Genomic DNA, 27381 nt, shown 5'->3' on the forward strand with positions numbered 1-27381 from the left:
GCTGAGGGCCGGGAGAGACCAGCCACCCCAGCCCCAAGGCTGCTGCCACCGCCGCCGCCATGGGAGTGGAAGTGGAGACCATCACGCCGGGAGACGGTGAGGGGGCCCAGACCCTGCCTTCCCTTCCCCTTCCTTCCTTCCTTCCTTCCTTCCTTCCTTCCTTCCTTTCCTTCCTCCCTCCCTTCTCTTTCTTTCTCTTTCCTTTCCTTTCCTTGTTTCCTCCCTCCCTCCCTTCCCTCCCTCCCACCTTTCCTTCCTTTTCTTCTTTCCTTCTTTCCTTCCTTCCCTCCTGCTTGCCTTCTTTCCTTCTCCTTCCTTCCTTCTTCCCTTCTCTTTCTTCTCCTTCCTTCCTTCTTTCCTTCTTTCTTTCTTTCTCTCTCCTTCCTTCCTTCCTTCCCTTCCCTCCTGCCTGCCTTCTTTCCTTCTCCTTCCTTCCCTTTTTTCCTTCCTTCCTTCCTCCCTCTTTCTTCTCCTTCCTTCCTTCCTTCCTTCTTTCTTTCTCCTTCCTTCCTTCCCTTCCCTTCCCTCCTGCCTGCCTTCTTCTTCCCTCCCTCCCTCCCTCCTTCCTTCCTTCCCTTCCCTCCTGGCTGCCTTCTTTCCTTCTCCTTCTTTCCTTCCTTCCTCCCTCTTTCTTCTCCTTCCTTCTTTCATTCCTTCTTTCTTTCTCCTTCCTTCCCTTCCCTTCCCTTCCCTCCTGCCTGCCTGCCTGCCTTCTTCCTTCCTTCCTTCTTTCCTGCCTGCCTTCTTCCCTCCTTCCCTCCCCTCCCTCCCTCCTTCCCCTGACCCCTTGGATCTGGCTCCACAGGGGGCCCCCCCAGGGTCTGTGGGTCTGTGGATGGGGGACCCTTGAAGCAGCGTGGACCTGACCCCCCCTCTTCCATCCCAGCCTCCTCTCCAGCAGGGATTCTCAAATGTCCTCCATTTGGAGCCTGACTCAGAAGCATGGCTTTGTATTTTATAGAACTGCTTTAGGCTTTTACCTATCCTGGAGGGAATTCCAAAAAGTCCTCCATTTGGAGCATGTCTCAGAAGCATAGATTTATACTTTATAGGAGTGTCTTGAGTTTTTGTTCTGCCATGCCCTACATTTTCCTTCAATGCCTACCAAGGATGGGGAGGGAAAAGAGTAACCAGGCAGCCTCCTTTTCTGCCTCAGAACCTGTCCTCCATTTCAGCCCTCTCTCCAGGAGGAAATTCCAAAATGTCCTCCATTTGGAGCAGGACTGAGAAGCAGGGATTTAGATTTATAGAATGTTTTGAAATTTTATTTGGTCATGGCCTCCATTTTTCTTGACTGTCCTACATGCCAAGGAGGAGGGAACAGGGCGACCAGAGGTCCTCCCCCCCCCTCAGAGCCTGTCCTCCATTTCAGCCTTCTCTTCAGGTGGGATTCCAAAATGCCCTCCATTTGGAGCACGACTGAGAAGCATGGATTTATTTTTTATACGAGTGACCTTTTTTATATTGTATATTGTGACCTTTTTATTCTGTCATGTCCTCCATCTTTCTTGAGCGCCCTCCATTTTGCGGTGCCTTGCTCTCCTTTGCAGTGAAAACATCAGGTCACCCCGAATGTACTGGCAGCAAGGTGGCAAGATCTCCTCACCACAAAGGAGGACAAGGCACTGTCAAACAGAGGACATTTGAGAGACAGGTAGGACATGGCCAAAGAAGAGCTTAAAAACATGCTTGTAAACGTAAACTCATGCTTCTTCGTTGTGTTCGGAATGGAGGACATTGGAAAGGTCTGCTGTTGCCGTCCACGGAGGCTGAGAGAGTGTGACTCGCTCAAAGTCACCCTGTGGGTCTCATGGCTGAGTTGGGAAGCAAACCTTTGTCTCGAGTCACAGTCCACCGCTCAAACCACTCAAACCACACTGGCTCCGTGATTGGGTTAATGATTCTGAAGAAACAAAACCCCAGAATCCGCCCCACTGTATGCCTAGTGATAAATATGAGGGCTAAACCACCGTGAGAATTACTTAATATGTATGTGTGTGTATATATATATATAGCACTATATTGTGTAAATATATGTAAATGTTGAATATAATTGCATAATATACCGTATATACTCGACTATAAGTCAACTTCATGTAAGTCAAGGGCAAGTTTTGGCGCCAAAATTATGGATTTTGCTATGACCCATGGATAAGTCGAAGGTAAAATTTAGGGGCATATAGCAAAGGATCTAAAGGATGGAGCAAAACAAAACAGCGTCGAAGGACTTACAAATTCCAGCAGATATAACTCTTTGTGCTTACCCTTAAGGCTGGATGGATGAGAGAGTAGAGGGGGCAGTGCTTCCAGGATAGAGTAAACTCTTGCTTTTCATCAGGAGATGGTTCCTTCTTTTAAGTAAGAGTTAGGATACAGTACTTTCTAGACTTATTCATGAGTATATACAGTAGTGTTTTATATGTGTGTGTTTGTGTGTTGTTGTTGTGTGCACTCAAGTTGTTTCTGACTTATGGCGACCCGAAGGCAAACTTATCCTGGGGTTTTCTTGGCAAGATTTGCTCAGAAGAGGTTTTCCCTTGCCTTCCCCTGAGGCTGAGAGCATGTGACTCACCCAAGGTCTTCCAGTGGGTTTCATGGTCGAGGTGGGAATTGAACCTTGGTCTCCAGAGTAATAGTCCAACACTCAAACCACTATGCCATGCTGGCTCTCATTATTACATATATGTTGAGTTAATTCGCACTGTGCTTTAGCCCTCAAATTCATCATGGGTTAGTGACTCCCCAGATATTTGGAGGATCAACTAAAGATAACATTTTTTAATGAATAACAATGGAACTGTACCAAAGCAGCAGGTGGGAGCAGGAATGGGGGGAAAACCCCTTTGCTGTCAGGTCAGAGGAAAACTTGAAAATCTCTTCCTGGTGTAGGAAATGTGTGCATATGAGGGGCTGCAATCTGTCCAAAGTAACCAACCTAAATGAAGGAAAAAACCCTGGAGGGATCAAGAGGCTGCAGTCTTCTGCTTCTTTAGCAGCAGCAGCATCGGCAGCCCCGAGCCATTAGGGATATTTAAATGGCATTTGCTGACAGCTGCATAAATCCAAGTGGGGTGAAGTAATTTAGTAGCAAGAGCAAATTATAGTACACTCTGCACCTCCCTGCTTCCAATGTGATCGGCACCATTCTGCAGACAGAGCCGGCTCGCTTCTGCTGAAGCTGCCAATGTTGCAACTGCTGCACTGTCAAAGCAGTGGGGCATTTTTGGGGGGAAACACTAGGGGAGGAGATGATGATGATGATGATGAATGACTTGCGGGAACAGGACAAAGTCCTGTGGTGTATGTGAACCTCCATGGTAGTGCATAGTGGCTGGTTGTTTCAATTGTTGTCATAAAGGAGACACTTCATTCGTAAGTGGTGGCCACTTTATTGATGCGGATCAAATTCTTCTCATGTATGCATCTTAGTTTTAGAGTATCTTGGTGAATTCCAAACTGGTAAATGCCATGTGCTGATTTAACCCAGTTCCTGGCACAGAGGAAAGATCCTGTGAAACAACAAATACTTTGCTCCTTCTCAAATAGTCATAATATGTTCTCTCACCGGTCTTTGGCTTGAATTCACAGTCTGTGATTTTTTAAATACATTTAGCAGTGTGTAGACTAGCAGGAGAAAAGGGCTATCACTAACTAGTAGTCTTGATAGCTGTATGTGATCGGTTCAGAGGTAGCATACCTGTAAATAACAGTTGGGGGATAACAATGGGGGAGCTTTATTGCATTTGCACTCTGTGCTTCCAGAAAGTATCTAGTTGGGAAACAGGATGCTGGATTAAGCAGTCCATGGGTCAGATCGAGAGAGATTTTTCTTCTGTACTTTCTGATAACCAAGCAGCATTCAGTTTTCTCAGTGAAAAAAGGTACAGTGGGCCCTTGGCATCCCCTGGGGTTTGTTTCCAGGATCTCTGTAGATACCAAAATCTGTGGATGCTCAAATCCCGTTATATAAAATGACATTGTGAAGTGGTGTCCCTTATATAAAATAACAAAATCAAGGCTTGCTTTTTGGAATTTATATATTTTTGGAGTATTTTCAAGTTATAGTTAAACCCATGAATAAAAAAATCCATGGACAAGGAGGGCTTACTGTATGTGCATTTTTGTGCCACCTGCCCACCAAGAATGAGTGTTTTATGTAATTATTTATTTATGACTATTTTAAGTCATTTACTGTACATCTAATGGTTTCCAAGTAGTATACAATAATAATAAAATGTATAATATTAAAAAATACATAAAATCAGTGTAAAGTATCTACATTACCCATAAGGGTAATATGCATGATAGGCTGAGCTATGATGGGCAAGCTTGCAAAAATAGTTATGTCTTCAACATGCACCTAAAATTAAGCATTGTCTGAGTATGTCTACTGTGAGAGGTATTCCACAATGCTAAAAGCCCAAATGAAGGAGCTCCTGAGCCTGGGGCACCATAAGAAGAGCCTCTCCAGATGTCCTCAGGGACTGTCTGTAGCATACTACCCCTTAGCCAAAGATGTTGTCTTCCACCACTTGAAAAGAGGTGTTTTCTATCTTCCTATGCTTGATTACCATATATACTTGACTATAAGTTGAAAAAAATTATGCCCAAAATTGACTCTATAATCCTGGGTCGACTTATATATGAATCAGTACAGTACTGCTGTTCAAGAAAGTCCTGAAAGAAACACTGCCTCAGCAGTAATTTCAGAAAGAAGTGTGTGTGTGTGTGTGAGAGAGAGAGAGAGAGAGAGAGAGAAAGAAAGATTCCCTTCTCAATCTGATGTTAAAACCTTCTCTCGCCATCTTCCTCCTCTGGATCTCTCTCTGCCCACCGAACACCCCATTAAACTCCACTTCCTACACCTTCCCAATCCAATGCTAAAACATCTCCCCACCAAATACCCCACTTCCTTCCAGTTCCTTCCCTTCTCAATCTGATGTTAAAACCTTTTCCTCCATCACCAGGGAAATGATGATAGGTGGTTGGGAGAGGATCAGAGAAGGAGGAAGGGAGGTGGTGTTTTCCCCTTTTGTTACATGGCCCTAAATTTTACTCTCAACTTATCCATGGATCATATCAAAATCCATGATTTTGGCCCTAAAACTTTCCCTCGACTTATACATGAGGTCGACTTCTATGTGAGTATAGTACATACAGTCATGAACAAAAACTGTTATTCCAGTGGTGAAATCCAAAAGGAGAGTTCAACTTGTCTGAGTTCAACTTTCAATTATCATTAATGACACTGGAAACTTGTGGACTTTGTTTGTGTATAGGTTCAGTTGTGGTTCTTGTTGCTTTGAGTTTCATTAGTCGTGCTTCTCTTTTTAACCCCCCCTCCTCCCCCTGGTAGATTATTCTTCATAACGGTGTTTTTCAGTCTGTGTTATGGCGAACTCTGGGATTACTTTGGAAGCTTATTAGGAGTTTCCTGATTAGAAGATCAAGCATTCTGGACAAGCTTTCTGAATAACAGCTTGTCTAGCCTTACCAATCTTCCTTTGCAAAATGTAATTACAGATACGGTTGGCTGTGTTCCAGGGCACACTTTTACGCACCCCTATGGTATCCAGTGCAACGAGAGTGACTCCTGGAATGTGTCCCAGCAGAGTCAGCAGAAGATGGGCATGCAGATAGATTTCCAGACAGACACAGAAAGTCCCTGGAGGGGAAGAAGCTTGAAAATTACAGTTTGCATTCAGCCCCTCTTAGGAAACTAAGACCAACAGTGTTATGTGAAATTGAAGGCTTTCATGGCCGGCATCCATAGATTTTTGTGCATTTTTCGGGCTATGTGGCCATGTTCTACAGGAGTTTATTCCTGACATTTCTCCAGCATCTGTGGCTGGCATCTTCAGAGAAGGTTGGCATAGAAGAGAGCTGGACATATACAGCGTTATTTTAAATGATGGCCTTTAAAAATTATACTTGATTTCCTTGTTTTCTCTGAGCAGCGTAGGTGGGTAACACTAACACTGCTAGAAACAATAGTTGTAGGAGATGCAGCCCTCCTCCACACATCTGGACCTTTGACCTTTTGTGCCATATTTCTCCAACCTGAAATCGGACAGTTTGTTTTTAACAAAGCCAGACCTATTCACCTGTTATTTTATCAGTTTCTTGTGCAATTGGGTATGAGCTTGTGGCTCCTGCATTTTGTCCCTCTAGTGCGGGAAATGTCATTTCTAAGTAGATGTTTAATATATTTGAAATAAACATGTGCTTTTTATATTTTTACAGGAAGGACATTCCCAAAGAAAGGCCAGACATGTGTAGTCCATTACACAGGTAAGATCCATTACAAATGGCCCGGTCTGTGCTTTCTGCAGCATGTTAGTTTACATTTTTAAGTCAAACAGCAGATGTTTATTCACACTGGTTGGCAGTCTCCCAGATCTCAGAATTATTAATATTTGAGTAAGCAGGAATACTGTTTATTGATGTGAATTTAGGTAATTTTGTTTTGTTTTGTTTGTTAATGTGCTCTTAGGTGTGAACTGTGCTGGCTCTCCCAACCTATCACCATTACCATCTCCTTCCATAAGAAAGATATTGAATAGAGGATGGATTGTACAGTATGAAGGTTGCATTTTGTCATTGCAGCTTTTTAAACTGCACACACACACACACACACACACACACACACAGGTGTTTTGTTGCTTAGATTGAGTACAAATGGCTCATGCTACTGAAGATGCTGCCAAAAGAACCCTGAATGTCTTCCATTAATAATGAATTCCATGATGAATAGTTCTCCTGGTCTGATCATGCTGTACAGAGTTTTGTCTTTGCAGAAAGTATATTATCTCCGTAAATGTGTTAAACTATGGATTTAATAACATTTCAGAGTCTCCTAGTTGTTTGATGGGTGTAACAAGGTAGTGAAAACTACAGCAGGAAGTAACATTAATGAAAATTATACCACCACAGACTTTATAATTGTACCCTAGCTGCAAAAGATTTGTTTTTCATGGTTTTTTCTTTCTTTTATGAAATATTATTTTGAGACATCTTTTAACTCCCAGGAGGGATTTGTGGGAGGGAGATAACAGCAGAGTTTCCCTGAGGTTTTTCCATTTACTAAGTTATCAGTCTCTTTAAAGTGTCATGTCTTGAAAGTTGGAAGACTTCCTACTTCTGTGAGAATTTTAGTGGCAGCTAATCACTTCTGAATATACATTAGCCTGTTTTCTATTTGCCTGCTCAGTGAGAAACATGATCCTCTGAGACCCCATAGAAGCAATTTGTTGGCTTCACAGTCTCTGGTAGAGTCAGTCAAATTTCCCATTTTGTTTATTAAGCATGCACTAGTACTTTGTGGGAATTTATTAACGGAGATTTAAGTCAGAAATAGATAATGAGATGAAAAAAATAATCTCCACTTGCTGGTCTTGCTATCAAGGGAAATACTTTCTGATGATGATTTCTTTCCCCCCATATTACGTCCATCTTTCTGGCTGCTATGAAAGATTGTTGTTATTGTTGCTGCTGCTGCTGTTGTGTGCCTTCAAGTCATTTCTGACTTGTGGCAACCCTAAGGCGACCCTGTCAGAGTTTTCTTGGTAAGATTTGTCCAGAGGGAGGTTGTGTTTTCCTTCCTCTGAGGCTGAGGGAGAGCGACTTGCCCAAGGACACCCAATGAGTTTCCATGGCTGAGCAGGGATTTGAGCCCTATTTTCCAGAGTCATAGTACAATGCTCAAATCACTCATAAAACATATGAGTTTGCTGTGCTTACTGAAAATGTAAAGGACCAGTAATTTTATTGCAAGGGTGTGGAACCTTTGGCTCCTGAGATGTTTTGGCCTATAACTCATGTCAGCATGCCTAGCAATAAGAGGAGGTGGTAGTTCAAAACATCTGGAAGGCAATGCTTTCTTAAGTAGATGTGGATCATTGGCCACTTTCAGTTTTGGGTTTTGTGGTTGGGGGGTTTGTTTTGTTTTGTTTTGCGTTTTGAACCCTTGTAGCTCCAAAGATCTCCCAAGGAAAGAAAACTGACCCCTATACCTGTTAGTTGCCTATGTGGAAACTGTGGAAACCTCACATTTAAACTTGGTTGGATTTGTACAAAACTCATTCAAATTTTAGCAAATTGGGTAAGGAAAATGTATTTCCCAGAATTATTTAGGCAACATAGAAAATACATGTAAATCTACTTATCTTCCCCCCCTCAAAAAAACAACACCATCTTTAGCACATTATTAAGGCTCCACTATCTGAACCAGACTCCAGGAAAGTAATTTCTTTGGTCTGGATTAGGACTGTTTCCAGGTGCTTCTAGTTCTACAGAACAAAAGGCATTGTGCAGTTGTTTTGCCTTTCTCTCTATAATGAATTTTCTATGACAATTTTTTAAAAAGAGAAAGAAGAGGTGAGATAAGACAGGAGATTTGCAAGACAAAATTATGCATGATTTCTGTGAATGAGGCATGATGGTTGGAAGAAAGCCACCTCATCTGAAAGTATCCTAGATCTCTTTGACTTTTCTGAAAGGCAAAGGATTTCTGTCTTTCTGTAGGTTATATACCTTTTGGCTCTTTGACTGTGTCTGGGTGATTAACCATGGTCTTTTTTAGATAAGGAGGCCTTGTTAGATACTGTAGATGAACAAGAGAGTGCTGAGGAGTCAGTTCCAATGCTGCCATAAGGAGGAACATATTTGGAAGGATATCCTTACAGAGAAGATGCTCAAGGTAGATGTACAAGCAAACAGATAACTTCAATTGACAGGATTTTACTCACATTTCTAGCATGAAATATGAGTCATAGTGAGGGACAACTAAGTACTAACTTGGATTTTGAATTTTGTTGCATTTTCCTACAGAGAAAGCTGCTGCCTCTCTTTTTTTGGCAGAGGCCTTACTGCTCTAAGAACAGCAGAAGGCAGCGATTTAGCAATAACGTTTTGTTTATTGAGCATGCCCTTAGAAAAGAAAATGGAATTTGAGGGACTGATTCATAATTTTGCAATGAGAAAGCCAGAAAAATAAAGTTTTAGAAGTGAATTGGCTTAGTGTTTCCAGCCGTATTGGTCCATTAGAATGATAATAAAATGACTAGATATCTTAAGCTGCAAAATAGTTTGTTATAGAGTAATAGGTTGGGTGTTACAGTAATTTCAGAATGAAAAAACAAACATGAAAACATTTCATGGGTCGTGAGATTGTGAATTTGGAAAACAGGATTCCAGTGTCCATGTGGGAAAGGGACTTGTGTTACCAGTTTGTCCCAGTCTCTCCCAATTCTCAGTGCTTGGAGTCTGTAACCTGTGATGGCTTGGAAGTCTTGCCATGCATGCACTGTTCTATTTTCCATGGGGAACTAGTCTTATTGGGGCTTAATATTTCACAAGAGGAGTTTTATCATCCACAGGGCCGAACATATAAAAATGTCAGTACAACTTATCTTGTTCTGTGTATTCTTGGAATTATTCCTTCTGCTAGGAAATCATAACAACATCTTTTTTTTAAAAAAATGTTTTTAAATGAGCCAGAATGTTTCTCAGAATATCTAGGTTTGGAAAGCCGTATATTGCATTTTTTTTAAAGCTCAAAGTGTTATTTTTTGTGATCCTTTGGGGATTTCCTTGCATTTCATACTGTGCTCTGCTGCTGTGATTTTGTTACATTATGCTTGTGGTTTTTTTTAATTGCTATGTTTAGAGTACTTTCTTCCATTAAGAAAGATGGCAGAGTATATTTGGGGACTGGATAGTACTCAATATTAGTTGCTATTCTCTTCCTCCCTCCATATCTCATAACAGATATGTGAGCAAAATCCTGCTTCTTATATTAGGGGTTATCTGCTTGTATTATATCTGACTGCTGAAGGAATGCATGTGATCTTAGACACTCATGAAACATATGTTTATATAACACAATTGCCACTAAAAGCCAATATTGTTAATTAAAATGGAAATCTGTTCTACAATCAGTGGCAGGTTTGCCTAGGTGCCCAGTGCTTTAATGGGACCTAGTGGATATTCAATAATCTAGGAGGTGCTCAGATATTTTCAGCATCATATTAACCAGTGTTCTGCATTCTTGCAGGATCTGTCAATGCAAAGCTATGTAGGGCAGAGTGTGGGGCTGAAGAAGTGGATAACCCATCTCTTCCCATATTCTAATAGTTTTCACCACTCAGGGATGAGGGAAGAAGGGGATCAGCCTTTTTTCTCCTCTGGGTTTTTGAAAGATCACTTTAGCCCTGTTGATTTGCCTCTCACATTGTTCAACAAAGCATCACTTATTACCTGCCAAGTGTATAGACACATTAGCCTGAGCCTTGCCATTTGTGTACATAAAAGAGGTTCTTCTTTGGAGCATGTGTAGTTGGAGAAGGACCAGCAACTTTGCATTTGTGAGGGTAGCATGGGCTTCCTGTTGCAGGTAAAAGATTGACATGTTGTGGTATGTGCTTGCACTAAAAATAAAATTACAGGTATACCTGTTAACAAAGTAAAGGTGTTCCTGGGCATTACTTCTTTAATCGAAAATTTGGTATCAGGGGCAGAAATAACATAAATAACATGGAAATAATAGGGATATATTCCTACATTACAAAAGAAAGGCCGGGAAAGCAGTTCAGGTTTCAGCAATGTTATCCAAAACCAACTATGTTCATGTAAAATGAATCAACCAGGTCAGGTAAGTATTGCACAAGTAAAAAAATGTTTTTTTAAACAATCTTCTAGAGACCACTTGGAAGCTTCTTCCAAAATGCATCCAGGGATTATTTCCTCCTTTTTATCAACCTCCACTTTTCTTATGATTTCCATTTTGGTGTCAGATCTATGCCTTTTTAGCTATTGGGGACGGCCAGTGAGACAAGCTTATCTAATTTATCATTTCTTTCTGATTTGCTCTTCACACATGGTCAGTATTCTGGAGGCAGTGGCTGTTTACCTTTCCTGTTGTGGGAAGACACTTTCAGTTATACTAGGATCAAACAGAGAATACTGTAATCCCATTTTTGCCAACTTCAAACTTTATTGCTTTTTTTTAACTGCAGACACTACTGCAAACGTATACTAAAAGTCTCTCTTTCTCCACCCTTCCTTCATCCTTCACTCAGTGCCAATGCTGCTAAAAATCTTCTAACTAGGCAGAGGAAGAGGAAGAAAAGAGGGACTCAGGTGATATAAAAAAGACACTGCTTTATCAGAGGCTTTGTTAACTGAGGTGTGCCTGTATTTAAGTCAGAGAGAGAGAATGAAATTAATAATTTGTCTGTAAGGGACATTGCTTGCTCGACAACTAACTTTTCCACCTTCTTGCTTTTTTCAGAGCAGGGCATTACTGAGTTTTCTGGACTGTCTTCTTATGAAAGACCAGTTCAGAGAAAGCTCAGGATTTCATTGATATTTTGAAGGGGGTAGAGTGGGAGATTCTGAAAGGACTATCTGTGTGTGTTTGTATGCGTGCCTTGGTCCCCCCCCCAGCTCCAACCTCACCCTTGCTGTGGAAATGCTTGTGTTCTTACAGTATGTACAGTATGAGTGTGCTGCTATTAATATATTCCTTGTAGGAAGAGAGACTGGGCTGAACAACATGTGTGAAAAGAGATCTTGTGCTCGCAGGAGGATGAATTTTGAATTAAGTCATTTTCCCCTGTCTGTCAGTGTCCCCTTCCCACGGACCGTCTTCTCTGCAGGTTGAGCTAAGCCGATGCAGGTCACTAGGTTCTCTAATTGCAATTCCATGTTTATATTAAGCACTGGCCTGACTTCTCACTTTCTGGTCTCAACTCACTTTCGTTCTGTAAATATTGTTGCTGTTCATATCTATTGTCGGTACAGAGACACCAGCTGAAATTTCTCTTAAGCCTTTCATTGCACGGATGGCTCCCTGCCAGCAAAAGCTAGATCCAGGCATGTCAGCCCTTTTTTTTTTGCTGCTTGAGGGCCAATTATTACTTCATTAATAAGTGATGTTTTTCTTTAAGAAAGTCAGGAATTTTCTGAGGACAGTTTTCAGCCAAATGGACTTGTGCCACTGTTAATGAGAAATGGTACATTTCTCTTCTCCTGTCACTCTGGCGCGACGGTGCCTTGGTTTCCATTCTTTTATTCCATCCCCCACTTTCCAAATCTTTCCTCTTTAGTTAATCCATACACAATGCAGATTTGTTTAATGTGTTATGGATTGTCATCAGCAGGTGTGCCAAGTTTCCCAGCATGAAGTGGCTTCCTTTAAATCCTTTAAAACATTTATCTGCCATATAATTGGCAGGTGGTGTTTCAGAGTTTTACAGTTACCCTCTTGAGCTTCCTGCAAAATTTGAAATGACAATTGACAAGCTGGACAAAACTGTGTATCGTGGATGTGCCAGGAAGAATGGCAACAGTGATTCAGGTCCCTAATTAAAGAATTAACAGGAATGGCGTGCATTCACAGATTCCTGTTAAGTCTGCCAGAATATTTCTGTGAAATGGGGAAAAAAAAGACATACAACTGCTTATGCTAGTACACTGAATGCAGCCAGAAATTATTGTTTCACTACCAACAATTCGGCATTTGCTGTCTTCTCACTATAAATATTTGTACACTTGTTTTGGGAAATCATTGACATTTGGGATTGGCTTTGTATTCTGGTTGTCTTGAAGGGAGGAAAATGGGACATTGAACTTGGAGGTACTTCTGATAATATTGGTGAGGTTTAAAACCCTGAAATTAGGGGGTGGGGGATAGGTTCTCATCACACAGTGAGCTTTGGTGTTTAGTGAAGAACTTGAACCTGGATTTCTAAATCCTAATCCAACACTAACCAGTACACTATACTGACTTTTCGCAGATAATGAAACATTCTCCTTTGTCAATCCAAAAGTAAGACATTCACTCTGCTAGTGTCGCTTGGTGTCTGTACAACATTCATATAGACATATCCTTAAAATGACACCTCTGCCTTTAAGGAATAAGATATGAATTTGTCATTGTGATGGAACTGCTATCCAGGTTGACCCTGCAGACTTTTGGGCTCCTATCTCTCAACTTGGCATTTTATCCTTAACAACAGGCCTCAAAGTGACTGCTATAATGGATAAGTGCTGGTTCAGTGTGGTAAAGTGTGACTGGTTCTCCCTGTTAATTATTAAATTAAAACAGTCATACAGTGAAGTATAAAATAAAAATGATAAGGGTTTTGGGAGGTAAGAGTGTGCAAACAGCTCAGGAAGAACTGTTCTTTGTTAGAAACTGGGGTGTTAACATGTGCTGTGTGTGGAATCACATAACACTACATGCTTATTTTATTGTAAAATAAATCTTTAATGCTTGGCTGAGGGAGTGGAGAAAAGGATTTTGACATCAGTGACGACAGCCAATCAGCACTGTAAAGCAGCAGGACTAATATCCCAGGTTTTAGCCCTGGAGAGAATTATGTCTGTTGGTCAAAATGTTTCCATAACATAGCTACTCAACTTTTATTAATCTTTTACCCACCCACAAATGATCAAGCTACCTCAGTATAGCATGGTTATTTGTAGGGGTAAAGGAAATTATAAACATGTGTCAGGTGTATAGATATATGTCTGGTAATATGGATGGATACGAACATGTCCAAAGTTTTAACAAAGCTAGGAAGTTAATTCAGCTAATCCATAACCTTTGAATTGGTTCAGAAATTGAAAAGATAGAAAGGAAAATAACAACACAGGACCTGTGTCTCATTTGGCACTGTACTGGCCTCCTCCGCATATGGGAATCTCTTAGACTGATAAATAACTAACCAAGCAGCAGCTGCTCACAACCACAAAAATGAAAATAAAGATCACATGGAGGCAAACTGTCACAAAGGTTGCATGGCATATCTGAAGCACTCCAGAAGCAGGATTCAGTGACAAATGAATAATATTTTCTATATTTATATTGCATTTATTTGAGTTTTATTGCCTATATGTTCATGCCAAGCAATTGACAAATCTCACTCGGATGTTCACAAATGAAACAAGACACACACAAATATAATGAAATGTAATGAAACAACCACAAAATAAAAACAGTTTTTCATAATACTTTCCATATGTGATCTTAGTTGTACTTACAGCAGCTTTGTTAATTTATTGCAGAAAGAGATTGGCAATGAGCTGGCTAAAGTCACTGAGCATGTTCAGTATGACAGAGTCACAGCTGAGGAACATCCAGGTGAATGCAGCCCCCTCTACTTGTGACCAGTGATCAAATGCTCTTACATTGTATCAGTGATCAAAAATAAGAGAGCATTTAAACATAAGTAAGGACTTTTATCACATGGACAAAAAAGACAGGAGCATAGTGGGATGCTCCTGTCAATGTTGCGCAATAGTGCGAAGATTTTCACATGGCATTGCACGATATCACAATTATCCCACATTATCGTGTGAATAAATAGGAATTCTAATGCCACTTGTTATTCATGGATTTTCCCGTGTGAATTGTGTGAAATCCCGCTATACTCTTGTCTTTTTTGACTGTGTGATAAAGTCCAGTAATGAAATGCCGTGAATAGATATCACTTGTGTATGGCAGGCAGCAGTGCTGCAACACTGAGTTTTACTCCTGTGGAGATAGGCATGGAATGAGCTGTGCTTTGTATGTTTGGTGGGAAAATTTCCAGATGGGTAAGAACTGAATAGAATTCTGTCTGCTTCATTTTGGCCAACGCTTCTTGTCCTGTGCACTGTTGTTATGTGGCCCCAAGATCCTTCCTGAATTTGAATTTGGCCCCTAGGCCAAAAAACATTCCTCATTCCATCATACAGTATAGACTTTACACATCTCAGAGGGAATCTTAGGCCCGAGACACACCAGCCAAAAGCGGCCAGCACAAAACTAGGGTTCCAGAGCATGTGGCAACTGCACACTCAAGAACCCTAGTCTATATGGGCGGCAGCTCCAGAACCTTAGTCCTTATGGATGGCGGCGGCATCCTGTCCACATGGGTGCTGCCATGATGACGATGATGACGCATAGCATGTGCATGTTGCTCTGTTGTGTGTGTCATGAGTGTGCCGATGGCACACTTGTGATGTACGCAACACACCACAAAAAGAATCCAGAAGAACCAGGTTCTTTTTACTGTGGAAGGATGCCGCACAGTTTGGCGGCTGCGGCATCCTTCCACAGTTAAAGCAGGCAACTCCAGCCCACCATTTTGGGGCAGTCTGTACTGCCAGTTACTTTATTACAGAGTGACCACATGATGCTATAATATATTAGTATATAAGCCACTCTTACTCTTGCTACTTCACTAATCTATATTCCTGTGTTCACCTTCTGGTAGAGCCTATACCATATACGGTATAGCCATATACGGTAACTAGTTCCTCAGATGGGATCATTACATGCAGCTGTTGTCTGACAACATTTCTCGTAAAATAATTTTCACGGAGAACAAGCCAGGAAGATGTTAATCTATCTGGATGTTAGTAATGTATATCTTCATTTATGTGGTTGAGAACATTAGCTATGCTTGCCATAGTCAAGCAGAAGCTTTGGGACAAGGGATGATCAATAAACATCATTAATGGATGTTAAATTTCCTGGACTTTCCCAACAACCACATGGCCAGAAGGAGGAGGTACCAGCCTGCAAGAGATACCCCTCCATAACATCTAAACTAACAACAAAAACAGCAAAATGCAGGCCTATAACTAACATCTTCAACAACCCCCCCCCCCCCAGTATGGTTTTTAACACTTTTTCTGATGACAAAGCCAGTAGAGCTTCAAAAGCTTGCAACATGTATACAGTATTGTGCATTTTGGTTGGCCCAATAAAACTATCAAGATTTGATGGATTGTTGATGCTATTGGATTCATTAATGTTAATGTAGCTTTGATTACAGAGCATAGCATCTAGACCCAATTGCCTCAAGCAAAGTGAGAAAGATCCGGATTTGGGAATGTTACTTTTTTGGACTACAGTTACAGTATTACAATCTCTTAGACCTCATATCTATTGGCCATGCTTACTGGAGGATTCACAGGAAAATCCATGACATTTTCCAGGCACTGAGAAGGAGCATCCCACTACCCACTAAGATCCCTGCTGTTAAACAAAGTGTAGGAGCTTTCAGTGACCAGACAAAGATGGCTTCTCTCTCTACTGTCTGCAACCATCCAGTGGCCAGAGAAAGATGGCCTCCCCGACATATTAGATGAAGGACAACTGGTAGGCAGACAGTATATTGTATACTTTTCATTATTAATTTGGTTTTTCTTTTCAATTAGTTTCTAGGATGTTTGGGGTGTTTTATTCTTGGCTGAAGGAGTTTGGCTTTTCTGTCAAAGAGCTCATCTACCAAATAATACACTTTAGCATTTCATCATCATAATCTTGCAGTGGTCACCATAATAAAGTGTTCCAGCCGTATTTTTTTTTAAAAAAAACATTACAGTGCATCATGCCTGGGTTTGGGTTCTGTAGCTGCAGAAAGGAGATCATTCTGGCCAGCAGCTTGGTGCTGCTGCTTGTTAAATGCCGAACAAGTCAGTCCTAACTTAGCAATGATATTCCAAGGGTTTTGCATACCACACTCATTTAGTTGTCTGAGGTGTATCTCTGGACCTTCTCTGTTTTTACCCTAGAACAGGGGAGTTTGTGCTCCAGGAGGCTGCTTTAACCAGTACATGCAGACTTTTAGATAACATCATAAGATAAGGTTGTAAACAGGGGCTATCCAGACCAGCCTCAAAGGCCGGCCTGGGGGCAGAGTCGGGGCACAGCGTCTTGATGATGCATGCCTGACTCCACTCCCCCAGGGTGCTCTGACACTGTGCACCACTCCATACAGCACACAACATCATGATGCACCTCTGATGCTGCATCCAAAGGACTTTTTCAGCTCCCTTTTGCGCCCTGTAGAGACCGGATCGGGGCTGTGACGTGAGGTTGCCACGGCCCCAATCCGGCTGAAGAAGGGGCGGCTGCATGCCACCCCTTCAGGGCTTTATGTACAGCCCCTTACTCATCTGACTAAAACTTCCAGAATCCCTGACCAGCATAGTCACTATCCATGTGGCCATACTGGCTATGTCTTTCTGGAGTTTGTAGTCCAAAAGGGTAACTATTGTATGCGCTGATCATAAATATAGTTTAGATAATGTAGTAAAACCTTTAGTTCTTGGGTAGTCTGAAAGTGCAGTAAGTAAATAGAAAGATGGTTTTAAAAGTGGCATTTCATTCAGAGAATTTTAAGAAATTATAGTTTCAGTAGTTTTGCAACCTGAATTTAGTTGTTAGTCCTAATAGGGATACACTATAATAAAGGGGAAATTTGGCAAGGCAACATTTATGTAAGTTCCATTGATTCAGTGGTTCTAGTCTAGTTGGGATAAATAATTGCATTTGGGTCTCTTGGTGTACACTTGGTTCTATCTATCTATCTATCTATTAGATACCTTAACAAATAATTGTGGCTGCGTTCAGAAATCATAGGTGACTGGAATGTCAAAGTAGGAAACAACTATAGGACCATAGCTCTAATCTCTCATGCAAGCAAAATCATTCTCAAACAAGAAGGAGCGGCAGAGGGGCGACAGAGAGAAAAGAAAGGGAATGCATGCTGCCTTGGTGGACTCTGCATGCTACTGACTTCAAAGGTGAGGAGATCTCAATTTCAAAATCTCTTTAAATTGTTTGTATAGCAGCCTCTTGCTGGGTGGCTGCTGGTGACTCTCTGGAGGCTCTGTTCCTGACAGCATATGGAGCTCAGCAAGGGGCCTAGTTTGTGGTTACTCTCTTCAGGCTTCCCCTGCCTTTTGAAGCCAGATCATGCAGAGCTCAGCAAGTGGTTTGAGCTGTGCTTGCTCCCTTCATTTTCTTGCAATCTCCCCTACACCCTGCCCCTTCTCTCTCCTTTCCTCTTCCCTTGATTCAGAGACAGAGCAACTGATACTAGAGGAGCCTGCTTGAATCTCTGCTTGCAATTGCTGTAGCCTCTTCAGTGCCCAGCCCTGACAGGGATGACAGCCAGTTTCATTCCTCGTCCTCCAGCCCTCAAATGCTGTTCATTTATTGTCTGGGGCTAGTCCTACTTATTTAGGCCCGCTACTTACCCTCTACCTATCCCTAAAAGGGATAACAGAATGAATGACATATGGCTTGAAGAGTCATATGAAGATGAACCCCAAATTCAACAAACAGAGGTGGAAGTTGCAATTAGAGAAATGGAAAAAATAAATCACTAGGAACAGATGTTATTCCAATCAAATTGCTTCAATCCACACTAACAGAATTAACACCAGTGCTAACCAACATATGTCAACAAATATGGAAAATAAAGCAATGGCCAACAGATTGGAAATGATCAATATACATCCCTATCCATAGAAAAGGAGATACAAAAGACTGCAGCAACTATAGGACCATACCTCTGATCTCTCATGCAAGCAAAATCATGCTCAAAATTCTGCAACATAGACTCCAACCATACATGAAGACAGAAATCCCAGAGGTGCAAGCAGGATTCAGGAAAGCACTAGGACCGCATTGCAAACATACAGTGGCTAATGGAGCGCACCAAGGAATTCCAAAGGAAAATCATGATGTGCTTTATAGACTGTAGCAACGCATTTGACTGCATATATCACGAAAGACTATGGAATGCCCTTAAAGATATGGGAGTACCAACACATCTGATAGCCCTGATAAGGAATCTGTACAAGAGGCTACTGTCAGAACAGAACACAGAGAAACAGAATGGTTCCCAAATGGCAAAGGGGTCAGAAAAGGCTGCATCCTCTCACCCTATCTATTCAACTTGTATGCAGAACATATTATACAATAAGCAGGCTTGGACACAGAAGAAGGAGGAGTGAAAATAGGAGGAAGGAATATCAACAATCTAAGATACGCAGACGACACCATAATACTAGCTAAACACCTCACAGACTTGGAACAACTACTAAAGAAGACCAAGGAGGAAAGTGCAAAGGCAGGCTTATTGTTCAACATTTTCATACCTGGGATCAAATATTGATCAGAGTGGGAAATGCAGTTAAGAAATCATAAGAAGACTAAGAATGGTGAGGACCACTATGAGAGAACCAGAAAATAACCTAAAATGTAAAGGCATACAACTAAGCACAAAAGTTAGAATAATACAAGCCATTGTTTTCCCTATTACCAAGTATGGATGTGAGAGCTGGACAGTTAAGAAAGCAGATAGGAAGAGAATTAATTCATTTGAGATGTGGTGCTGGAGAAGAGTACTGAGTTGTATGTCTTTACCACGGACAGCCAAGATGTCAAACAAATGGGTTCTAGAGCAGATCAAACCAGCAATCTCCCTGGAAGCCAAGATGACTGGACTGAGGCTGTTGTACTTTGGCCACATCATGAGAATGCACAACTCACTGAAAAAAAAACAATAATGCTAAGAAAGGTGGAGGGAAGCAGAAAGAGAGGAAGGCCACACGCTAGATGGATGGACCCTATGTCATGGGTATGAGTTTGCAAGACCTGAGCAGAGCAGTGGACCATAGGGAGACTTGGAGACGTCTCATCTACAGGGTTGCCATGGGTCGAGATCGACTCAAGGGTGGATAAGAACAACAAAACACAGATAGTACTACAATTACTTCTAAATGACGTGAGACTGCAGGGAAGGAGGGAGAGAGATGGGGAAGAGGCACATGACTGGCACTCAAGTTCTAGCAAGCATCATTATGTATGTGCAAGAAAAATAGGACCCTGGGAGACCGGGGTGCAAGTCTCACTGGCATGGAAACTCACTGGGTGACCTTGGGCAAGTCATACTGTACTCCGCATCAGAGGAAGACAAAGGCCAATAATGTAAAATACTTGTTTACTCCAAGTCATGAGACAAGTCTCAAGTCTTTACCTTCAAGTCTCAAGTCTTTATAATATACTTGCAAGTCAAATCTCTAGTCTGGGAGCCAACTTTTAAAAGAAGAAAAAGAAATGAGGAGGCGGATTTCTTGGAAGGGAACAGCAAACACATTAAGCACTGTCTCTGCTGCACATCAGAGAAGCCTTTTAAAGATTTTCAAAACCTTTAGAAGAATCCTTCTGCCCCAAGCCTGTTGACTAATGCATTTGCTGTTTCCCTCTGAGAAATGCGCCCCCCACTTTGGGGGCAGGTCTTGCCTGCTACTCAAAGTGATGACACCAGCACATTGGTTGCTAAAAATATACAATCATGAGTTGAATTGAGTCAGTGCATCATTTATTGCTGAGGCAAGTCCAGTCGAGTCATAGAAGCAACTTTTTAACATCAGTTGACTCTACATCACTGGCAAAAACAAACCCTCTGAACAAAACTTGCCAAGAAAACCCCTGGACATATTCGTCTTAAAATCACCATAAATCGGAAATGACTGGAAAGCATACAGCAACAACATCAAACTTCAAATGGAAAGTCAGTGTGTTGCTCTTCTTTTACTAGTTTTGCTTTCCCCAGTGACCCAGGGCCCTTGGGAATGTGGCCTGGGGCCACACCGATAGGCGTCTGCTATACCTCCTTCCACACCATTTGAAAACAGGCAGACTACATGACTCTCGCCTTGACACTCCCCTCTTTTCTCCTGCAACTTCACCTGAAGAAATGGGTGGTTTCAAAAGCTTGCATAGAGAATTTTGTGTCTTTTTGGTTGACCTAATAAAAGTGTTGCCACAGAATTTGTCTTAAGATCAACAGGAATAGTGTCGAAGAGGCACTTTTTGAGCTCTATGAGGACCATGCCTTTTAGAGGGAAGATAGTAAATATATAGGAACATTTTTCACATGAACTGAATGGACAGCCTCTCTTCTTAATGCGTACTATCTGTGAGGGCTTCATCTGACCATCACCTCCCTACTCTACATCTGGATTCATTTATTACTGTCTTTTGGGGAGGGGGAGCTAACTTAGATTAAATAGTATAGAATAGATGGAATATATTTTTAAAAATTAAATAAAGACATGTAATCCACACAGCTAAAGTAAGGATTATCAACTGTGGGAGGCAGATCTGAGTTGTTTCTGCGGCTGAACACAGGAATGTTACAGAGGAAGACCTGTCTGCTCAACTTTACTTGTGCCACTTGCTTAGGATGTAAAAGTGAAGAAAGTTGCTCTTTGCATGGTATTTGCAACCCCTTTTCCTGTGATTTTTCCCCGCTTCCTTTTTATGCCTTCTCCTTTTTTTTTTTTTTCTGGCTGTAGGGTTAAGAGAAAATATTTTACACATTATGTTTACTGATTATATTTGCACATTTATGAACACTCAAACAAAATGAAGACGCTAATGCATACCCTCTCCGAGGCCCAAGGGCAAGTGACATCAGTGCACAAAAAGCAGTGACTATACATAATTTGAAATACACTGGGTGTATTTTTTTTTACCGTTCTGTTCTGAAAGTGCCCCCAACAAATTTGATCACATATCCTTCCAGTACCGAGACGTCTCACAGAACACTTGTAATGTTAATTCCAGAGACACTATCCCACAGACTGACATCTCTGCAGCAAATGGTGTCAACTAAGCAGTCACTGCTGCAGCCACAATGTTAAGTCCCTGCATGCTGTATGGATCAAAAGAGGACATGAGGAGGAGCATTTTACTTGCTAGCCTTGCAAAAAACAAAAACAAAAACAAAAACAGCACCCATTAGTGCCAGCCTGTGCTGGAGATGACATGCAAGTCTGAAGCTGAAACCATATTGGGCTGTAAAAAATCCTGATTGGCTCACAGTGAGAGCTATTTATAGCAGGTGGCAGAATCGTCTGCTCCAAAACCAAAAGGTACAGTGTATTCAGTTGCATGGAGGAGGCCCAGTCAGGAGTTGCAGGAAAATGAAAGTTCTGGATGGAAAAATCAGAAATGGACAGCTTCTTTTGCTTGAAGCATGTGTACCCAGAATAGAGACAAAATGCTCAGAACTACTGTGGTGTTACTACACTCTTTGGTCTAATCTGCACTGGAGAAATAATGGAAAGTGGTGCATTGCATTTGGAGTCTGGCATGGCTGCTGAGCGAACAGCCATGCCAGACTCTGAACAGGCCATCCGGACGTTGCAGCATTCTGGCCAGGTGGTGGCCAACTGTCTGGGAAGGTAGGCAAACAACGTGGAGGGAGGGAGAGAGGGCCAGTCCCACCTCCGCAGTCCTTTACAGGACCCATACTAGGTGATGCCAACCTCAGTGATGCCACTGTCACAAACTACAAATCCCAGAATTCCATAGCATTGAGGCATGACCAGTTGGGAGTTCAACAGAATAACCTTTCCAAGCTTTGGAGTGCATGCCTCAGGTTGCAGCTCTAGTTCGCAAGGGCTTTTAAAAAATTAGGTAAAGCAGCTTTGGGTGGTTTCAGTTTGAGCAGAGGTATCGCTACAGGGGGAGGCAAAATGAGATCATTGCACTCCTACAAGAATTCTGCCTCCTAGATGAAATTTTCTTATATAAATCTCATAAAAATGTCATGTGACAGGACTGAAAGTGGTAGGGAAATGAATACTAAAATTTCTGAAATACAATAGGCAAAGTTGTGGAATTTACTACCATTTAAATACGTATCAGCAACAATTATTGCATTATACAATGATGACTGTATTGTAGTTAAAGGATGAGGGATGGAATTTTAGTTGTATATATTATGTTTTGTTTAGGTATTTATTAATTTGCTTATGCAAATTGTTTATGTATTTTATGTAACTGTTTATGTAATTTTGTTTAATGTTTAATGATGGTTGTATTTTAGTTAAGGGAAGAGGGATGGAGTTTTAGTTTTTATACGTTATATACTGTTTAGGTATTTTATTTATTTGCTTATGTAGATCGTTTATGTGTTTTTATGTAATAAAAGGTTGGCAGCAATTACCCTGACATAAGTTTGCAAAGCAAGTTGCTGATGGGCATAAGACAAAAATCTCTCAAGGCAGCAGTAGGATAACTGAAGAGCAAAATCATACAGATACATTTGAGTTTCTTAGGCCCGTTACAAACAGGCGTAAAGTATGGACTCAGTCCGTACTAGGGTTAGAAAGGGGCATCCCTTCCGGACGCCCCTACCCTAATACAGACCGAGTCCGTACAAAATGGTGGCACCCATTCCACGTGGGGGCTGCCATCTTGATGTAGCGGATGTGCTGCGTCCGCACGTCGCACGTCAGATGTCGCATATGATGCCGCGAGTGCGCCATTGGCGCCTCGCGGCATCATAGCTGCAACGCAACAAGAAGCGCCACTTTGGTGCTTCTTTTTAGATGCGCCGGGAAGCCTTGTGGTTTGGCTGCTGGGGCTTCTCGGCGCAGCTAATGACAGCGCAAGCAGACCACCGCTTTCCGGTGGTCTGTAACGCACCTAACTCTATCAAATAAGGACAATGGTCTAGTAACTAGGGTCATATGTCTGCATTCTGAAACTCTTCATAAAGTACTTCCTGTTCTTCATGGAATTACTGTATAGAGTGGCGTTGGTCCAGTGTGGCTTTGGCCCAGTCTCAGTATAATGTAGTTCATATCGATCATTACTTGGACAGAGAGCAAAACCAGATTTAATTATTGTCCTGATCTCTTTGGATTGACAACGTTTGCAGTACAGGTGTTTTTTGACCTCTAACCCTAGTCAGCATAGTGAATAGTGGTGGATGATGGATGATGCATCACTTAGAGCTACAGAAACTGAAGTTAGTTATGACTCAATTAAATCTTCTTGATTTGCAGTGTATCTGGGTCAAGTGGAGAAGAAGAAGTGGATACAATTTTACTTCCAAATAAGTAAATGACAAACCAAAAATACACTCCCATTTGAACATATTTCTTTGGCACTGGGGGCATCTCTTTATTAATTTATCTATTTATTTACTTGCTTGCTTGTGTCATCGTTTCCCTTAAATATATAAAGAGCAACTTGTTGGTCTGTAACTGGATAGCCTTGTGAAGGCTGCCCTAGTTGCCAATGTGTCTGGATGACTCTCTGGGGTCTTAGCAGGCAACGGCATTGCTGGGACGGTTACGTAATTGCAAGAAATTTGTCACCCATTCATAGTCTGGGATTTGCAGGATCAATGCAGTCCTATTATAGTGCAGCAGGAAGTGTCTTGCAACAGAGCGTCAGGTAAGTCACAGAAGAAGAAAAAATGAAATTGTGAATACCTGCTTTCTACAGTGCCCACTATTAAATGGTTCAAGGCTCAGTAGAGATTCTGGGAAGAACTTGGAAAAGATAGTTTGGGGGTTATAACTTAGAGAACTCCACAGGCTCTGTTGGCTGGAAAATTCTGGAAGTAGACCAAAAAGGAAAATTTCCAAACTCAGTTTCTAGGCCTTACCATCACCACTGGAGTAACAAGTTACTGAAGTTAACTAGGACCCTTGATCTATGATTGTTTCCTACTTGACCTTTAAAGAATAGCAGTACAGTGGTGCCCCGGGATACGAAATGATCGCGTTACGAAATTTCCGGGGTACGAAAAAGTTAGATTGGAAAAAACTGTTCCGGGTTACGATGTTTTTTTCGGGTTACGAAATTTATTTTATGGAGCCCTGGTGGCGCAGTGGTTAAATGCCTGTACTGCAGCCATTCACTCGAAACCACAAGGTTGCGAGTTCAAGACCAGCAAAAGGGCCCAAGCTTGACTCAGGCTTGCATCCTCCCAAGGTCGCTAAAATGAGTACCCAGACTGTTGGGGGCAAATTAGCTTACTTGCTAATAAGCTTACTTGCTGTTCACCGCTATGATCTTTGGAATAGCGGTATATAAATAAAACAAATTATTATAATTATTAATTATTTCGGCGCGAAATTCAAACGCAAAGCGCGGCTAGCGGCTTTCCAGCGCTAACGGAAAGCCTTTTCGGGTTGTGAAATTATCGGGTTACGAACGGAGTGGCGGAACGAATTAATTTCGTAACCAGAGGTAGCACTGCCTCCTAGTGATGTTTGAGCCCTTAGTAAGCCTTCTTTAGTTTGTTGCCATCCCAGAGAATAACAGCAGATTTGACTGGAACATGAATTGCTTGTGTTGTCTTGACAGGGATGCTACAAAATGGAAAGAAGTTTGATTCCTCCAGAGATCGAAACAAGCCCTTCAGGTTCAAGATTGGTAGACAAGAAGTCATTAAAGGATTTGAGGAGGGAGCTACACAGGTATATTGTCTATTTCCACAACAGCAAGTATGATAATGAATGGATAACAACATAGTGGATGATAAAGAAAAGAATATAAATTTGTAGGGTCAGATCCAGATATAGCCATACCTAGAGTAAATTTACTGAAAACATTGTGTGCTGTGCTCAAAATAACGTAAATAGATGTGCAGGCACCTTTTTGTAATCTCTATGTCATAATCTTGGGAAGTAAAATCTTCCATGCTAAACACAGTCTCTTTTCACTTCCTTGGACTGCTGTTTCCTTTTTCAAAGTGATAATGGTTGGAACCCTTTGTGGATTTATAGATGGAGGACTCACTGGGAAAAACAATAATGGTAGGAAAGATGAAGTAGAAAGAGAGGAAGGCCACATGCTAGATAGATGGACTTTTTAAAGGAGATCATGGATATGAGTGTACAGGACCAAAGCAGAACAATGGAGGACAGGGAGTCTTGGAGATGTCTCATCCATGGGGTCACCATTGGTCAAGGGCAGTTAACAACGGTGGTAGATACAATGAATCCCATCCCAATCTTCCCCAATTCCCACTTACTGGGAAACAGCCACTGCGATAGACAGGGGTCTGTTCCCCTGGCAATTGGGAAGCAGCATCCTTTAATCAATCTCCAGTGTGACAATTCCCTCTCATGCTGGAGACTGATCATCAATAAGCTGCTTCCCAATTGACAGGAACAGACCCTCATCAATTGCTGCAGCTACTTCCCGGTTAATGGAGATTTCACAGTCCCTAGGGGCTACAGCAGGATTTTGAATACAAAACAGTAATGGTCCTAGGTTATCCAGTTGAAACCGCCCAACAGGTTTCTGGCAATTAATAATAAAATAACCTATGATGCAGTTTTTCATATATTGGCAGTGCATGGCACAATCATATTTACTTGCAAATTAGTTTCACCCGCTCCCAACAGCTCCATCTTCAAGCATGCACCATTCCCACAATGTCCAAACCTCATGGTTAATTAATTCCTTGCCTCTGTCAACTATCTGCTTGCTCCACCTAGTGGCTTGTTGCATTGAGAATTAAATGTTAATACAGTACTGTAGTGAATACGTTTCATGCAAGCGCAGCAATTGGAGATACAATCTTACTGCTGCTTTCTTGGCATTCCAAGTCAAATTCTTGTGCCAGCAAGTAAATGTTTATATCAGCAAGCTATAATAACAGCTGCATCATTTCAACAAACGATTACATTACTACAGTGTTGCCACATAATTACCACTGTAGGCAAACATTTCCTTTCTCATTGCACTATTTTTGATTCCCATATTCTTCTTGCGCTGTTAGGACTCAGTATCTTTGACCCATTATTTGTTTTGAAGGTAACAATTATAATGTGTGCAGGAGAACCCTTAAAAACTAGGCTCATGTTGAACTATTGAGGTCATATTTTCTGATGTTTTCTGTTGTTTCTCTTTGCTACAATCCTGTATGCCAGATGAGCCTGGGACAAAGAGCAAAGCTAACCTGTACACCTGACATGGCATATGGAACCACAGGACATCCTGGAGTCATCCCACCAAATGCTACTCTAATTTTTGATGTGGAGCTGCTTAGAATAGAGTAAAATGGTGTGACTAACTGAAAGCATCTGTTCAACACCACCCATGCTTTCCCCCTTTCCTTTCAATGGAACCACTTTCAAATTTCTGGCATCTTTACTCAACATATCATCCTAACAATGCCTGTCTTGAAGTTGTATTTCTATTTCCTCTCCCACCTTTTTTTAAAAATGTGGTTATTGGTGCATTTGTCTTTCTTTAGATGGTTCCTTGCAATGGAGATGGGGGGGAATGGCTGTAACATTTTTCAGTTGTATATTTTATTTTGATTTGCATGTAAAGCTTCAAAATTGTGATTAAAACTATATATACATACATATATATATATATATACACTATAAATAGAGATGACTGATTGAAAAACCACTGCCTTACTATACACTTAAAAAAATAAAACATACCAGGGTGCTCTGACAGCAGGTGTACATCTTGTACACATGTGGGCATTAGCCAAACCAAGTTACCTGCGCTGCCACTTTTTCTTCAACTTGTATGTTCTGCTTGCTGCTGTTTTAAAGAAAATGTCTCATATGAAAACTTTTCAAGAAAAATAAAAGCTTGATACTTCATTGTTTCTCTGGCTATCTCTCTGCCCATCTTTGCTTTAAGTAGTTACAGAGCCAAGCAGAAGATATTTTTGAATCCATAGTCTGCATTACTGTGGTTATTGAATGGTTCTGTCTTAGTAATGGGGACAACCACACATCTGTAATAATAGA

The 27381-nt window shown here is 41.4% G+C and overlaps 1 protein-coding gene across 2 annotated transcripts; it reads left to right on the plus strand.

The window, feature by feature from the left end:
- Positions 1 to 27231, plus strand: FKBP1B (FKBP prolyl isomerase 1B). 2 transcript variants are annotated; one of them, XM_042446740.1, is made up of 4 exons: positions 1 to 96; positions 6244 to 6291; positions 24965 to 25077; positions 26539 to 27231. In XM_042446740.1, the coding sequence occupies exons 1-4, from the start codon at positions 60 to 62 to the stop codon at positions 26665 to 26667; spliced, it is 327 nt and encodes a 108-aa protein (XP_042302674.1). In that variant the 5' UTR covers positions 1 to 59; the 3' UTR covers positions 26668 to 27231. The 2 variants fall into 2 exon arrangements, with proteins under 2 accessions (XP_042302674.1, XP_042302675.1); XM_042446741.1 differs by lacking the exons at positions 1 to 96; positions 6244 to 6291 and adding an exon at positions 17449 to 17583.
- The last annotated feature ends 150 nt before the right edge of the window (positions 27232 to 27381 follow it).

The sequence above is a fragment of the Sceloporus undulatus genome, chromosome 1, assembly GCF_019175285.1.
Source record: "Sceloporus undulatus isolate JIND9_A2432 ecotype Alabama chromosome 1, SceUnd_v1.1, whole genome shotgun sequence".
Taxonomy (NCBI): Eukaryota; Metazoa; Chordata; class Lepidosauria; order Squamata; family Phrynosomatidae; genus Sceloporus; species Sceloporus undulatus.